Source organism: Pelophylax lessonae (genome assembly GCF_965119305.1).
Source record: "Pelophylax lessonae genome assembly, chromosome: 1".
Classification (NCBI taxonomy): domain Eukaryota; kingdom Metazoa; phylum Chordata; class Amphibia; order Anura; family Ranidae; genus Pelophylax; species Pelophylax lessonae.
Window position 1 is genome coordinate 478346579 of NC_138768.1, and position 15869 is coordinate 478362447.

At 43.9% G+C, this 15869-nt stretch overlaps 2 protein-coding genes across 13 annotated transcripts in view; both read right to left on the bottom strand.

Moving 5' to 3' along the window:
• The window catches only part of PTPRS (protein tyrosine phosphatase receptor type S), a 540344-nt gene that overhangs the window by 499335 nt on the left and 25140 nt on the right, over nt 1–15869 (bottom strand). The window lies entirely within an intron of this gene.
• LOC309544492 (uncharacterized protein) overlaps nt 3296–15869 on the bottom strand; it is a gene marked incomplete at both ends in the record, with an annotated part of 28064 nt that continues 15490 nt past the window's right edge. Inside the window, one exon of the mRNA XM_082243399.1 lies at nt 3296–3509. Within this exon, the coding sequence (XP_082099525.1) occupies nt 3296–3509 (214 nt within the window). The remainder of the gene's footprint in view (nt 3510–15869) is intronic.

A 15869-nucleotide genomic window follows, 5' to 3' on the forward strand; every position in this document is an offset into this window, starting at 1 on the left:
ATTAAGTCCAGTAATGGGGAAATGGTCAGGGATCCTGGATTTCAGGTATTTATGGATTATTATGCTGACACATACTCACCTTTGCCGGCTTATGATCTGGGGGAGCTAGAACAGCTCCTCTCTGGTCTACCGGTGCCGGTTCTGGAGGGGGATGATAGTGCCTGGTTAGATAATGATATTACACTACAGGATATCGAGAAGGCCATCCTTTCTTTTCCTCCCAATAAATCACCTGCCCCGGATGGGTTCCCGGTGGACTGGTATAGGCAGTACTCAGACTCCCTGGCCCCCAGGCTTCAGGCCTTGTATGCTGCCTGTTTTGACGAGGGGGCTCTGCCGGGTTCATGCTGGAGGCATATGTGGTTCTCCTGCCCAAACCAGGTAAGGATCACACCCTCTGCTCCTCATACCGCCCCATTGCTCTGCTTAATGTGGATCTTAAAATCCTTACCAAGGTCTTGGCTACCAGACTAGCTGTGGTCTTGCCCTCATTGGTCTACATAGATCAAACGGGCTTTATGCCGGGTAAGTCCACGGATACCAACCTTCGCCGCCTGTTTACTCATTTGCAGGTAGTGCATGCCTCCACAGGCACTAGAGTGGTGGTAACGCTGGACATAGCCAAGGCCTTTGATACAGTGGACTGGGTGTATATGGGGCTGGTGTTGAGGCGCATGGGGTTTGGTCCTAAGTTCTGCAAGTGGATCTCCCTTCTGTACTCTACTCCTAGCATGGCACTGAAGATTGGGTCGTCCCTGTCCCCCTTTTTTTCCGGTGGGTCGGGGGACCAGGCAGGGTTATCCTCTTTCACCCTTCCTGTTCTCCTTGATGATAGAACCCCTGGCCATTGCGCTGCGTACGTCTCCGGAGGTGGGTGCGTTGGAGGTTGGCTCGATAAAGGAACGTCTTGCACTTTATGCAGATGATATGGTGCTGTTCTTGAAGGACCCCAATAGCTCCCTGCGGGCAGTTTTCACTGTTTTGGATACTTTCGCCAAGTTTTCGGGTCTCAGGGTTAATTGGGACAAGTCTACCATGCTACCAATTGACCCGGGCACTCAGGCTGCAGCCGATGGGACGTTGCCACTGAAATGGGTTGCTGAATTCACTTACCTGGGGGTCAGGGTGTCAGCTCGCGAGGCGGATTATCTTAGTCTTAATTTGCTGCCTCTGTTAGATGTCTTTAAGCGCAGGGCGGAGGTTTGGAGGGACCTGCCGTTATCGGTTTTGGGGCACATCAATTTAGTGAAGATGAAAATTCTCCCTGTCTTCCTGTACTTTCTCAGGAACTCTCCGGTGTGGGTTCCCCACTCTTTTTTCCACCGTGTGCATGGCCTGATTGGGTCTTTTGTCTGGGGTAGTTCCTGTAACGCTCCTGCGTTTTTATAGTAAGCTGGATTTGCAGCTGCAGAATCTCCACTCAGTAGTCATGTAGAGATGTGTTGAAACACCAGATCCAACTCTCCAGACTCATCACTGTGGGCCTGTCTGCTTCAACATACAGATATACACACACTCAATAAGATGTTCCTGGAGTGATGGGATGTATATGACAGTATGGAGGTGATGTGCTGAAGAGACAGGTGTGAGCAGTGACAGCAATGATAAGCACTTGATAGAAATGTTCAGGAGAGTAGTAGATGGTAATAGGTAGAATGCAGATAGGTTAGTGATCATGTATGGTAACAGGTGGTGAGGACAGCAGATGATATATACAGGATAGACTAACCCAGTGCAAGGATAGATGGTAGTAGACTCAAGAGCTAGCAATCTATGTAACAGTGCAGATGATAGAATTAGTATGCATAGATAGTAACAGTCCTTAATGTGCAGAGGTAGATAGTGTAAGGTAGTTATGGAGGAATCCCCTGTGGGGTACTTATCACTAGTAAGGTTAGTAGGTAGAGGGGTCCGGTAGTGAGGGAGTGATCCGGTAGCGAGATACGGGATCAGTAGCGAGGTTCCGGTCTGTTCCAGGTAAAGAGAATAGCTGGAGGCTCCGGCAGCATGAGATAAGGCTTGTGAGCATGCGGTAACATTGAACGAACAATGTGAGAGAGAAAGGCGGCGATTGAAATAGCCGCTCAGAGCGGCGCTCAGCGATGATGTCATCCGGCTTAAAGATATATGCGTTCCACCTAAATAAAAAGGTGGGACGCAATATAAAAAGGAAAATGGGCAATAAGGGTACCAAAGGTACCAGAATTTTACAGTTGCCCCCTAGGATTGGCATTCAGGTGCTCCAGGAGCCATGGGGTCAGGGGGGACTTGCCTTACCTGATCTATACAAATATTTTCTGGCTGGGCAAGGAGTATTTGCCCATCGATAGCTACGTGGGGATGATGGGGATTCTGCCACGGTGTTGGAGGCGGCTGTCTTGGGCTCCTATGAGAGCCTCCATCTTCTTGTGTATCAGGGTTCTAAAATAGACTTTCTTCTGACGGGGACGATGCGCTCTACTATCAAAGCCTGGGAACATATGCGGGCGCTGATGAAACCTGGTGCGACTGGAGTCTCCTCGGCCTCCCCCCTGTGGTGGAATCCTAAATTTCCTAATTTTGCTTCGATTCCAGATCCTGTTCTCTGGGCGTCCAGGGGGATCAAAACGCTGGGTGATGTTACATCCGGTGGATAATTTCGCCCCTTTGATGCCCTGAAAGCACGATTTAATCTGCCGAATCATTATCTATTCTGCTATCTTCAGCTCTGACATGCTTTTCTGGCACAGTTTGGTTCTCCCCGTGTGGAGATTAAAGCCTCTGCATTAGAGAATGTTGTGCAGGTTGAGGATATGCGGAAGCCCCTCTCGGAATTGTATAAGGAGCTGTTTGTCACTACCCCATTAGTAGTGCGTAGGTGTAGGGAACGAACAGTGGGTGGAGGAGGTACCGGACTTAGATGGCGATGATTGGGATGATATGTGGTGTTCCCCTTTTGCTTATCTAGTCTCTGCAAGGGATCGCTTGATTCATTTCAAGTTCTTGTATAGGATCTATTATACGCCAGCACGGTTGGCTCGCATATATCCAGAATCCTCTGCTGAGTGCTGGCGTTGCTCCTATTCACCTGGCGTTGCCCGGTGGTCCAGGATTACTGGACTGCTGTGCTGGCCTGCATTAGAGATGGTTAAGCTTACGGTTCCTAACTCTATTGAGATTTGTCTACTGTGATTAGTTGATGGCTTGGCCCCTGCAAGCCTTGCCCTGACCGCAAGGCCCTGCTCCTGCACTGGAAGAGCCCGCTGGCCCCCACCATCCTCTTTTGGAAGGGTTTGGTGAACAAGGTGACTCTACTTTATAAGGCTACGTATCTCAGTAGGGCATGTCCTTGCAAATTTGATAACGTTTCGCAGCTGTGGCTGGATTCTCCGGCCTCGGCCTCTGCTGAACAGTCGTAGGGGTCATGATGTCCTTCTAAGCTGGGGTGGATGTGCGTATGTTCTTGTTCCATGTTTAGGTTGCCTGTCTGCTGCACAGACACTGCAAAATTCTCTTGTAATTCTCTTTTTCTGTAATTAAGGGAAGATGCTAATAGCTGTTGCTCGCTCCCTCTGTTATATTTCCGCACTATAGGGTTGCTACGGATGGGTTGGGGGTTTTACTAGCCTCCTTGAGGCGTGTTTGTCGGAATAATGGACCAGCTGGGTGGAGCCTGGGGTGGGGGGGGGTTTTGGGTGACCTGTTGTCCCGGTTTTGTTTATATGTATGCCCTGTGTGGCACTGTGTTGTGTTGATATGTTCTTGTTTAACATGCAAAACTTAATAAACAGAAATTTACAAAAAAAATAACAAGTTATTTCTCACACACAGTATATGCATACTTGCAATTACACCCCAAAATACATTCTGCTACTCCTCCTGAGTATGGCAATACCACATGTGTGATACTTTTACACAGCCTGGCCACATACAGAGGCCCAACATTCAAAGAGCACCGTCAGGTGTTCTAGGAGCATAAATTACACATATCATTTCCTAACGACCTATCACACTTTTAAAGACCCTGGAGCACCAGGACAATGGAATTACCCACAAAATGACCCCATTTTGGAAAGAAAACACCCCAACATATATTCTATGAGGCATAATGAGTCTTTTGAACATGTCATTTTTTCCACGTTTTTGGAAAATGTGGAAAGAAAATGAAAACATTTTTTTTCACACAAAGTTGTCAATTTATAAGATATTTTTAACACATAACATGCACATAGAAAAAATTACACCCCAAAAAACATTCTGCTACTCCTCCTGAGTGTGGCGATACCACATATGTGGGACTTTGTCACAGCATAGCCACATACAGAGGCCTAACATGCAAGGAGCACCGTCAGGTGTTCTAGGAGCATAAATTACACATATAATTTCTTAACGACCTATTACACTTTTGAAGGTCCTGGAGCACCAGGACAAGGGAATTACCCACAAAATTACCCCATTTTGGAAAGCAAACACCCCAACGTATATTCTTTAAAGCATAATGAGTCTTTTGAACATGTAATTTTGTTCCACAAGTTTTTGGAAAATGTGGAAAGAAAATGAAAACGCTTTTTTTTTTTTTTTTTTTTTTTTTTACACAAAGTTGTCAATTTGTAAGATATTTCTAACACATAGCATGTACATAGCAAAAATGACAGCCCTAAATACATTCTGCTACCCCTCCTGAGTATGGCGATACCACATATGTGAGACTTTGCCACAGCATAGCCACATACAGAGACCCAACATGCAAGGAGCACCGTCAGGTGTTCTAGGAGCATAAATTACACATAAAATTTCATTACAACCAATCACACTTTTGAAGGCCCTGGAGCCCCAGGACAATGGAAAACCCCAAAAAATTACCCCATTTTGGAAAGCAAACACCCGACACATAATCTAGGAGGCATTGGCTGCAGATAGGTACTCAGGTACACTGATCAGCTTCATAAAGGTACCCGGGTACTCTGATGGGCTACAGAGAGGTAATCAGGTACTAGGATGGGCTGCAGAGAAGTATTCGGGTACTCTGATGGGCTGGAGACAGGTACCCGGATACTTTGATACAGGTACTCACTCAGGTACTCTATTGGGCTGCAGATAGGTACTCAGGTACCCTGATGGGCTGGAGACAGGTACTCAGGTATTCTGATGGGCTGCAGATAGATACTCTGAAGGGCTGGAGATAGGTACTCTGGTACTCTGATGGGCTGGTGACAGGTACTCGGGTACTCTGATAACAGGTGCTTGGGTACTCTGATGGGCTGGTGACAGGTACTTGGGTACGCTGATGACATGTTCTCGGGTACTCTGATGGGCTGCAGAGAGGTACTTGGGTACTCTGATGGGCTGCAGAGAGGTAATTGGGTTCTCTGATGGGGTGGAGACAGGTACTCGGGTACTCTGATGGGCTGTTGACAGGCAGAGGTGGGGGGCTCGAGTCACATGACTTGACTTAAGTCAGGTTTGAGGACTTGAGACTTGCTTGACTAAAATTAATAAAAGACTCGACTTGACTTTGACTTGGTATTCATGACTTGAGACTTGACTTTGACTTGGGACATATGACTCGAAATTACTTTACTTTTTTAAGTTATTAAATACTTGCATTTTCTCAAGATGTGTTAAAGCAAAATTAATGTGCCTGTTATGTTTCTGATACCACAGTCACTTAAAACACCTCAGTGTGTTCTGATTTTTAGGACACTGGCTGTTTAGCAATGGAAATACTTAACATGTTTTTAGTGACTGTGGTGTTGAAACATGACCGGAAAAAGGATTTTGAGCTGTTTGGCCATTCAAAGTGTTTCTTTAATATGCCAAGAAAAAAGCACTAAGCAGTTTTGTTCATGTTGAAAATAAAACAAAACCTTTCCTGACCACTGACTTTTAACTGATTTAAAGGTGAAAATTGGGGTAGATCAGTATTTTGACTTGATTTGTGACTTGGCCAAAATAAATGACTTGACTTGACTTGCTTGACTTCTAGCAGGGACTCGACTTGACTTGCTTGCTTTTTGCCACAGTAACTTGGGACTTGCTTGAGACTTAAAGGTTAAGACTTGAGACTTGCTTGTGACTTGCACATGTGTGACTTACTCCCATGTCTGTTGACAGGGTACCCGGATCACAGGTACGCTGATGACAGGTACTCAGCAACGGAAACAGGCAGACGTCATATGACGCCCACCCAGATCGACAGAGTGTTCTTGCCGGCGTCATTTTACAGTGCGCCGGTTTGGAACTGGTGAAAGTCAAAGTCAATCTGCCATGAAATGTGTCCATGTGAACAACAGAGCTGAAGTACAAACACCAACTTGTGTTGGTCTTTAAAGGATACAGTGCATCCGGAAAGTATTCACAGCGCTTCACTTTTTCCACATTTTGTTATGTTACAGCCTTTTTCCTAAATGGATTAAATGTATTATTTTCCTCAAAATTCTACAAACAATACCCCATAATGACAACATGAAAGAAGTTTGTTTGAAATCTTTGCAAATTCATAAAAAAAAAAAAAAATCACATGTAGATAAGTATTCACAGCCTTTGCCACGACACTCAAAAATTGAGCTCAGGTGCATCCTGTTCCCACTGATCATCCTTAAGATGTTTCTACAACTTGATTGGAGTCCACCTGTGGTAAATTCAATCGATTGGACATGATTTGGAAAGGCACACATCTATCTCTATAAGGTCCCCCAGTTAACAGTGCATGTCAGAGCACAAACCAAGCCATGAAGTCCAAGGAATTGTCTGTAGACCTCTGAGACAGGATTGTATTGAAGCACAGATTTGGGGAAGGGTCCAGAAAAATCTCTGCAGCATTGAAGGTCCCAATGAGCACAGTGGCCTTGATCATCTGTAAATGTAAGTAGTCTGGAACCATCAGGACTCTTCCTAGAGCGGGCCACCAATCCAAACTGAGCAATAGGCGGAGAAGAGCCTTAGTTACAGAGGTGACCAAGAACCCAATGGTCACACTGACAGAGCTCCAGCATTTCCCTGTGGAGAGGAGAGCCTTACAGAAAAACAACCATCTTTGCAGTACTCCACCAGTCAGGCCAGAATGGTAGAGGGGCCAGACGGAAGCCACTCCTTACTAAAAGGCACATGAAAGCCTGCCTGGAGTTTGCCAAAAAGCACCTGAAGAACTCTCAGACTATGAGAAACAAAAATCTTTGGTCTGATGAAACAAAGATGAACTCTTTGGCCTGAATGGCAAGCGTCATGTCTGGAAGAAATCAGGCACTACTCATTACCTGGCCAATACCATCGCTACAGTAAATCATGCTGGTGGCAGTATCATGCTGTGGGGATGTTTTTCAGCGGCAGGAACTGGGAGACTATCCAGGATCAAGGGAAAGATAAATGCAGCAATGTACATAGACATCCTTGATGTAAACCTGCCCAAGAGCGCTATGGACCTCAGACTGGGGCGAAGTTTCATCTTCCAACAGGACAACGACCCTAGGCTAAGAACATAGCCAAGATAACAAAGGAGCCATCCAGCCAGAGCCCAGACTTGAACCCGATTGAACATATCTGGAGAGATCTGAAAATGGCTGTGCACCAATGCTCCCCATCCAACCTGATGGAGCTTGAAGGGTTCTGCAAAAAAGAATAAGAGAAACTGCCCAAAAATAGGTGGTGTGCCTAGCTTGTAGCATCATACCCAAAAACATTTGAGGCTTTAATTGGTGCTAAAGGTGTTTCAACAAAGTACTGCAAAGCCTGTGAATACTTATGTACATGTTTTTTTTTTCACTTTTTATTTTTAAAAATTTGCAAAGATTTGAAACAAGCTTCTTTCATGTTGTCATTATGGATGTATTGTTTGTAGAATTTTGAGGAAAATAATTAATTTAATCCATTTTGGAATAAGGCTGTAACATAACAAAATGTGGAAAAAGTGAAGCGCTGTGAATACTTTCCGGATGCACTGTAAGTTCATTTTTCATAACATGTCACATCTATATTTAGGGTGTAGCATGTAACATGTTATCAATGCACTGGCCTCCTCATCCCAAACCCCTCCCCCCCCCCCCACTGTGATAGCAGACTGGGGATCTTCTCCTCGTGTGTGCTGCCACAATTCAAAAAAGATGTCACTGAGCGGGACACTCCTACCCGGCCGCATCACCTATTCATAGTCCTCTGTGAATAGAAAACGACAAGGTCCGGCAACCTTTACTGTGAGCGCTGTGGTAGTTCATTGAGTCTTCCTGTCAGAATATACTGGCTTCCTCCTATGAGGTAAGAGAAAGGCGATACACTGACAGATCTGTAGAAGACCTGTATGGCATCAGTGATCTTCTGACCACTGGTGCAATGCTTTCTAGGTTCCTGCAACAAAAAATATTAAATGCACATTTTTCTACCTGCAAAAAATGTGAATTTATAATTTTTTTGTCAAAAGATAAACTTATCCTTTAAATCAATCCCTGTGCCACTGAGGAGCAACTGAGTGTAATTTAGTCTCACACATGCACACATCTGGACTTCCATATCCCAGGTAGATTTGGACTGTCACCAAACAGTCATTAGTAAAGGTTAACAGTGAGCAAAACAGCTGATATTTGCCTGTATATATACAGTATCTCACAAAAGTGACTGCACTCCTCACATTTTTGTAAATATTTTATTATATCTTTTAATGTGACAACTTTGAAGAAATGACACTTTGCTACAATGTAAAGTAGTGAGTGTACAGCTTGTATAACTGTGTATATTTGCTGTCCCCTCAAAATAACTCAACACAGAGCCATTAATGTCTAAACCGCTGGCAACAAAAGTGAGTACACCCCTAAGTGAAAATGTCCAAATTGGGCCCAAAGTGTCAATATTTTGTGTGGCCACCATTATTTTCCAGCACTGCCTTAATCATCTTGGGCATGGAGTTCACCAGAGCTTCACAGGTTGCCACTGGACTGAGTCCTCTTCCACTTCTCAATGAGAACATCAAGGAGCATGTGGATGATATAGACCTTGCACTCCTCCACCTTCCCTTTCAGCATGCCCCACAGATGCTCAATAGGGTTTAGGTCTGGAGACATGCTTGGCCAGTCCATCACCTTTACCCTCAGCTTCTTTAGCAAGGCAGTGGTCATCTTAGAGGTGTGTTTGGGGTCGTTATGATGTTGGAATACTGCTCTGCAGTCCAGTCTCTGAAGAGGGGGGACATTCATGGTTCCCTCAATGAACTATAGCTCCCCAGTGCCGGAAGCACCGATGGAGCCCAAGACATGACACTCCCACCACCATGCTTGACTGTAGGCAAGACACACTTGTCTTTGTACTCCTCACCTGGTTGCTGCCACACACATTGACACCATCTGAACCAAATAAGTTTATCTTGGCCTCATCAGACCATAGGACATGGTTCCAGTAATCCATGACCTTAGTCTGCTTGTCTTCAACAATCTGTTTGCAGGCTTTCTTGTGCATCATCTTTAGAAGAGGCTTCCTTCTGGGACGACAGCCATGCAGACCAATTTGATGCAGTTTGCGGCGTATGGTCTGATCACTGACAGGCTGACCCCGCACCCCTTCAACCTCTGCAGCAATGCTGGCAGCACACATATGTCCATTTCCCAAAGACAACTTCTGGATATGACGCTGAGCATGTGCATTTAACTTCTTTGGTTGACCATGGCAAGGCCTGTTCTGATTGGAACATGCCCTGGTTAACCGCTGTATGGTCTTGGCCACCTTGCTGAAGCTCAGTTTCAGGATCTTGGCTATCTTTTTATAGCCTAGGCCATCTTTATGTAGAGCAACAACTTAGAGAGTTCTTTACCATAAGGGTGCCATGTTGAACTTCCAGTGACCAGTATGAGAGAGTGAGAGTGATAACACCAAATTTAACACACCTGCTCCCCATTCACACCTGAGACCTTGTAACACTAATGAGTCACATGACACCGGGAGGGAAAATGGCTAATTGGGCCCAATTTGGACATTTTCACTTAGGGGTGTACTCACTTTTGTTTCCAGCAGTTTAGACATTAAGAGTGGGTTCACACTGGGGCGACACGACTCTGCACGACTTGGAGAGGCGACTTGTCAGTCCCGTGCACCACGACTTCGGAGCGACTTGCAGGGACTTCACATAATGGAAGTCTATGCAAGTCGCTCCAAGGTCGCCCCAAAATAGTACAGGACCCTTTTTCTAAGTCGGAGCGACTTGTGTCGCTCCTATTAGAACGGGTCCTGTACTACTCAATGGACCGCGACCGAGCGCGACTTGTCAGGCTGACAAGTCGCCTGACAAGTCGCGCTAGTCTGAATGGGCTCTTATGGCTGTGTGTTAGTTTGAGGGAAGAGCAAATTTACACTGTTATGCAAGCTGTACACTCACTACTTTACATTGTAGCAAAGTGCCATTTCTTCAGTGTTGTCACATGAAAAGATTTAATAAAATATTTATAAAAATGTGAGGGGTGTACTCACTTTTGTGAGATACTGTATATTGTATATGAGTGTAACACTGTGGCAAGGATCCTGCAGGTTGATTGGCCAAGTTAACATGCCAACTTCACATGCATTGTTTACCCTTAGGGCTCAAGCACATGGGACGTTTTTACAACTGCTGTTTTTGGCTTCAGGCGCTTTTTTCTTCAGCCAGTAAACTCCACTGCAGGTTATCCTATGTATCCATGCACACATAGGCTGTTATCAGCGGTTTTTGGCAGGGGTGTTTTCTGGCTGGAAAACAAACCCAGAACTAATGGGTTTTAAGAGGAATTTTTACTGTTGCTCTAACAGTGATAAATGCTTAAAAACGCTGGAAAACGCTGAAAATGCAGCTATTCTTCATTTATTAGCATTTTTAACCATAAGCTTTTGTGGAAGTACAGTGTCGCTAAAAAAGAAAAAAAAAAAAAAGCTAAAAAACACGTTTAAAAAGTCCAGTGTACATGAGGCCTTATGCTGGCCATACACGCACAGAATTTCGGCCCAAAATGGTCATTTTAGGAAAGATCGTTCGGAAATCAGGCCGTTCGTGAACACAAGTTTACCGACGATTTCAATCATGTGCCTGGCTAATGTCGATGGATCCATAGCGAAAACTTTTATCGTTTCTATAAAAGTTTCTATGTGTATGGTAAAATTGAAACGAAAATAATATTCTGACTCATATTGTGCATGTTATTGAACGATCATTTTGATCATGAAAACGATTATGTATAAGAGTTTATTCTGTCAGTTAGTGGCCAACTCGCTTTCGACCGACGAATAATCGTTCAGTCTGCAAACGGCCGAAATTCTGTGCGTGTATGGCCAGTATTAGAATTAGCTCCAACACACTGCTATATGTCCTCTTAAAAGCTGAGCATTTACAGTATTTCTTTAACCACTTGCCTACTACTGGGCACTTATACCGCCTTCCTGACCAGACCAATTTTCAGCTTTTCTTTGGTGGTATTTATTCACCACTGGGTTTTTTATTTTTTGTGCTATAATTGAAAAAAAAAAGTCAGAAAATTTGGAAAAAATGCATTTTTATTTGTTTCTTTTATAAAACTTAACAAACTAGTAATTTTTACTCAAAAATGTTGGCCAAAATGTATGCTGCTACATTGCTTTGGTAAAAATAACCCAAATTAGTGTATATTATTTGGTCTATGTAAAAGTTATAAAGTCTACAAACTATGGTGCCAATCACATCTGATATACTGAAATCTTATTTCTTGGAACACTAATAAGCCAGGACAGAACAAATACCCCCAAAATTACCCCTTTTTAGGTGTATTTAGTAAGAGGCATGGTGAGTTTTTTGAAGTTGCAATTTTTTTTCCCACAATTCTTTGCAAAATGAAGATTTTTTTTACACAAAATTGTCATATTTCACGGGTTATTTCTCTCACACGGCATATGCATACTTGCAATTACACCCCAAAACACAGCGATACCACATGCAAGACTTTTTCACAGCCTAGCCACAAAGAGGCCCAACATGCAGGGAGCACTGTCAGGTGTTCTAGGAGCATAAGTTACACATCTAATTTCTTGACTACCCATCACATTTTTTAAGGCCCTGAAGCACCAGGGCAATGGAAATACAAACACAATTACCCCATTTTGAGAAGGAAACAACCCAACGTATATTCTATGAGGCATAATGAATTTTTTGAGCATGTCATTTTTTTTCACAAGCTTTCAGAAACTGTGGAAAGAAAATGAAAATGTTTTTTTTTTTTTACACAACGTTATCCATTTATAAGATATTTCTAATACAGAACACGTACATACCAAAATTACACCCCAAAATACACTCTGATACTCCTCTTGAGTATGGCGATACCACATGTGTGAGACTTTTACATAGCCTGGGCACATACAGGGGCCCAACATGCAAGGAGCACCTTACGGTGTTCTGGAGCATAAATTACACATTTAATGTCCAGACTACCTATCACATTTTTGAAGGCCCTGGAGCACCAGGACAGTGGAAATACCCACAAAATGACCCCATTTTGGAAAGCAAACACCCCAACGTATGTTCTATGAGGCATAATAAGTCTTGTGAACATGTAATTTTTTCCACGTTTTTGGAAAATGTGGAAAGAAAATGAAAATGCTGAGTATGGCGATACCACATCAGTGGGACTTTTACACAGCCTGGCCACAAAGCGAGGCCCAACATGCAAGGAGAACCATTAGGTGTTCTAGGGACATAAACACATTTAATTTCCTGACAACCTATCATTTTTGATGGCCCTTCATATTTCTAACACGTAGCATGTACACCCCAAAATACATTCTGCTGAGCAAAAAGATTACCTGTGGTTTTAGTAGTGCAGTTGTCAACAGTGGAGAGCATTGGTCCAGGCAGCAGGCAGGGACATGTTCAGTGACAACAAAAGTATTTGTCCAGGCAGCAGACAGGAATATTTTCTATAGTCAGTACAGACAGCAGGCAGATATCTTTTTAGCACAGCCAAAACATTGGTCCAGGCAGCAAGCAGAGATGTGGTCAGCAACAACCAAAGGAATTGTCCAGACAGGGACATGGTCAGCGCAGCCAAACTATTGGTCCTGATAGTAGGCAGGAACATGGTCCATACTACAGGTAGCAGGCAGAGGTGTGGTCAGTTTATGCTGCAGTCAGAGGCATGATGGCAGGAAGTCAGCAGCAGGCAGAAATATCAGGCTTAAGGCCTCGGTCAGGTAAGACCTGGGCACTGGGGTAGAGGCTTCTCTCACCCAAATCTCTTTGAAGCCTCCAGTCTCCAGACTCCAGACCCTAGTCCGGAAATGAAAAAACCCAGCGAATACCAAAAAACAAGCTTTCTCCATCCATAAAAACAATCCCGGAGCCCCTCATATATGTGAGACCCCTGTGTTGTCATGAGTCCCATTACTACAGTAGCAGGGCAACAGATCAGCCCAAGCGGCATCCAAAAAACATGATCAATTACCAGGCCAGGGTCAGTTCACAAGGAAGAAAGAAATGTGGTGTATAAACAATGCAAACGGCAGGCAGAAGCATAGTCGATTAACAGGCCAAGGTCAGTTCACGTGGAAGTCAGAAATGTGGTGGATCAACACTGTAGAGGGCAGGCAGAGGCAAAGTCAAACAGGACAGGGTGAGTTCACGTGGAAGGCAGTGGCATGGTTATTTGAGGAAGCAGGCAAATGGTCAGCACAGATGTTGAAAATGGGGAAATGGCAGGCTGTTAAATATATGGGCTAATAACGTGTGAAAACGTTGGAAGCAACGTTTAAATACTGCTTAACCACTTCCATACTGGGCTATAGTCAAATGACGCTGGCAGGAAGCTTTTGTCAATCGGGGGGCGTGCAGCGCTGCGATCAGGGATGAGGCTCGTCCCTCGGACTGAGCCCATCCCCGATCAAGGTAAACAGCCAATGAAATTGGCTGTTTACCACGTGATCGGCTGTGTCAATCACAGCCGATCACATGAGAAATGGGGAGTACTCGGATTGGGCGGGTGTAGAAAGTGGGGACCCCAGGGTTCTGTCCTGGGACCAATCCTGTTTAATTTATTCATAAATGATCTAGAGGAGGGGATATCTAGTACAATCTCAGTATTTGCGGATTATACTAAACTAAGCATGCCAATATCTTCTATGCAGGATGTGGACACCTTACAAGCGGACCTGAACAAAATAATGGGGTGGGCAACTACATTGCAGATGTGGTTTAATGTTGAAAAATGTAAAGTAATGCACTTGGGTGCCAGAAAACAGAAAGCAAGCTACTCACTAGGGGGGGAACCTCTGGGTGAGTCTAAGATGGAAAAGGAGCTGGGGGTACTGGTAGACAACAGGCTTGGCAGTGGCATGCAATGCCAAGCCGCTGCAAGCAAAGCCAACAGAATACTGGGATGCATAAAAAAAAGAGAATTCACTCCAGAAATAAAGAGATTATTCTCCCACTCTAGAAGACTCAGGTCCGGCAACATCTGGAGTATGCTGTCCAGTTCTGGGCACAGGTCCTCAGGAAGGATGTGCTGGAACTGGAGAGAGTCCAGAGTAGGGCAACAAAAATAATTAGGGGAATGGAGGACATCAGCTATGAGGAAAGACTACAAGCACTGAACTTATTCTCTCTCGAGAAGAGACGATTGAGAGGGGATATGATATCAATGTACAAATACTGTACTGGAAACCCTAGCATAAGGAACAAACTATTCAGAGGAAGGGAATACAATAAGACACGTGGCCACTCACTAAAACTAGAGGAAAGGCGGTTTAACCTTAAAATACGTGGGGGATTCTTCACTGTAAGAGCAGTAAGGATGTGGAATTATCTTCCACAAGCAGTTGTATCAGCGGGGAGCATTGATAGTTTCAAAAAACGATTAAATGGGCACCTTAAAGACCACAACATACAGGGGTATACAATGTACGGTTAACAGCAAACACACACACACACATCATAGGTTGAACTGGATGGACGGATGTCTTTTTTCAACCTCACTAACTATGTAACTATGTAACTATATAACTATGAATCCAGTCATGGCTGGCATTAAAAGATGCCTCTTCTGATTATTTACCGCATTTTTTCGTTCCAAGTCTTCATAAAAGCTTTTAGCTTTTTCCTCAATCAGCATTAGGCTGAAAGGGACTTGATGTTGATGTTTATCCTACATCCACACACTGAGAAGTTTCTCCATATGTTTTTGGTATTATTGTGGACATCATTGGCAAAGCAGACTTGACATGTTCTATGATCTTGTCCTTGCTATTTAGAATTGAAGATGGTTGAATGATTTATGTTATAGAAACGAGTGACATCTACTATTTTTTCTCCTCGCTCCAATCTCTCAAATATTTTCAATTTTGTTTCCATTGTTATTGCTTGGCACTTCTTAGCAGTCCCTGCTGCATCATCACTGCGTTTATACTTGCTTCGAGACATCCTGGGCTTGAAATCCATACTGTACAGTACTACTGTACACTATAGTATTGTACAGTAAAGTACATAGCAGCATGACCACTTGCTGCATGTGCACACATGTGATAATGCCCGGTAGACACCAAGCTATTTCCTGAGTTGACATTCGAGCGAATGTTCACATCTTCGAAAGTTCACAACTTCAAGGTTTGTAAGTAAGGGGACTTACTCTGCATGCAGATTAAGGCTTTATGCAATTGGGCATATTATACTTATTATATAATTATACTTATAATACAGATAATACACCCATTTTGGCCAGGAGCTAGCAGAAAAATCCATGGTGAAAAAAAGCTTGTGGCATTTAGATGCACACAGACTCATTCTATTGGCTAGAATGTTCATTTAAGAGTGTGTGCCTAAATTATGCCAGTAAGTTCCTCTCTGAATGCAGGTTTAAGGCTCTATTTATGCCCCTAAATGCTGCTTTAAAATACAAAATTAAATGCCACAATGTGCATGAACA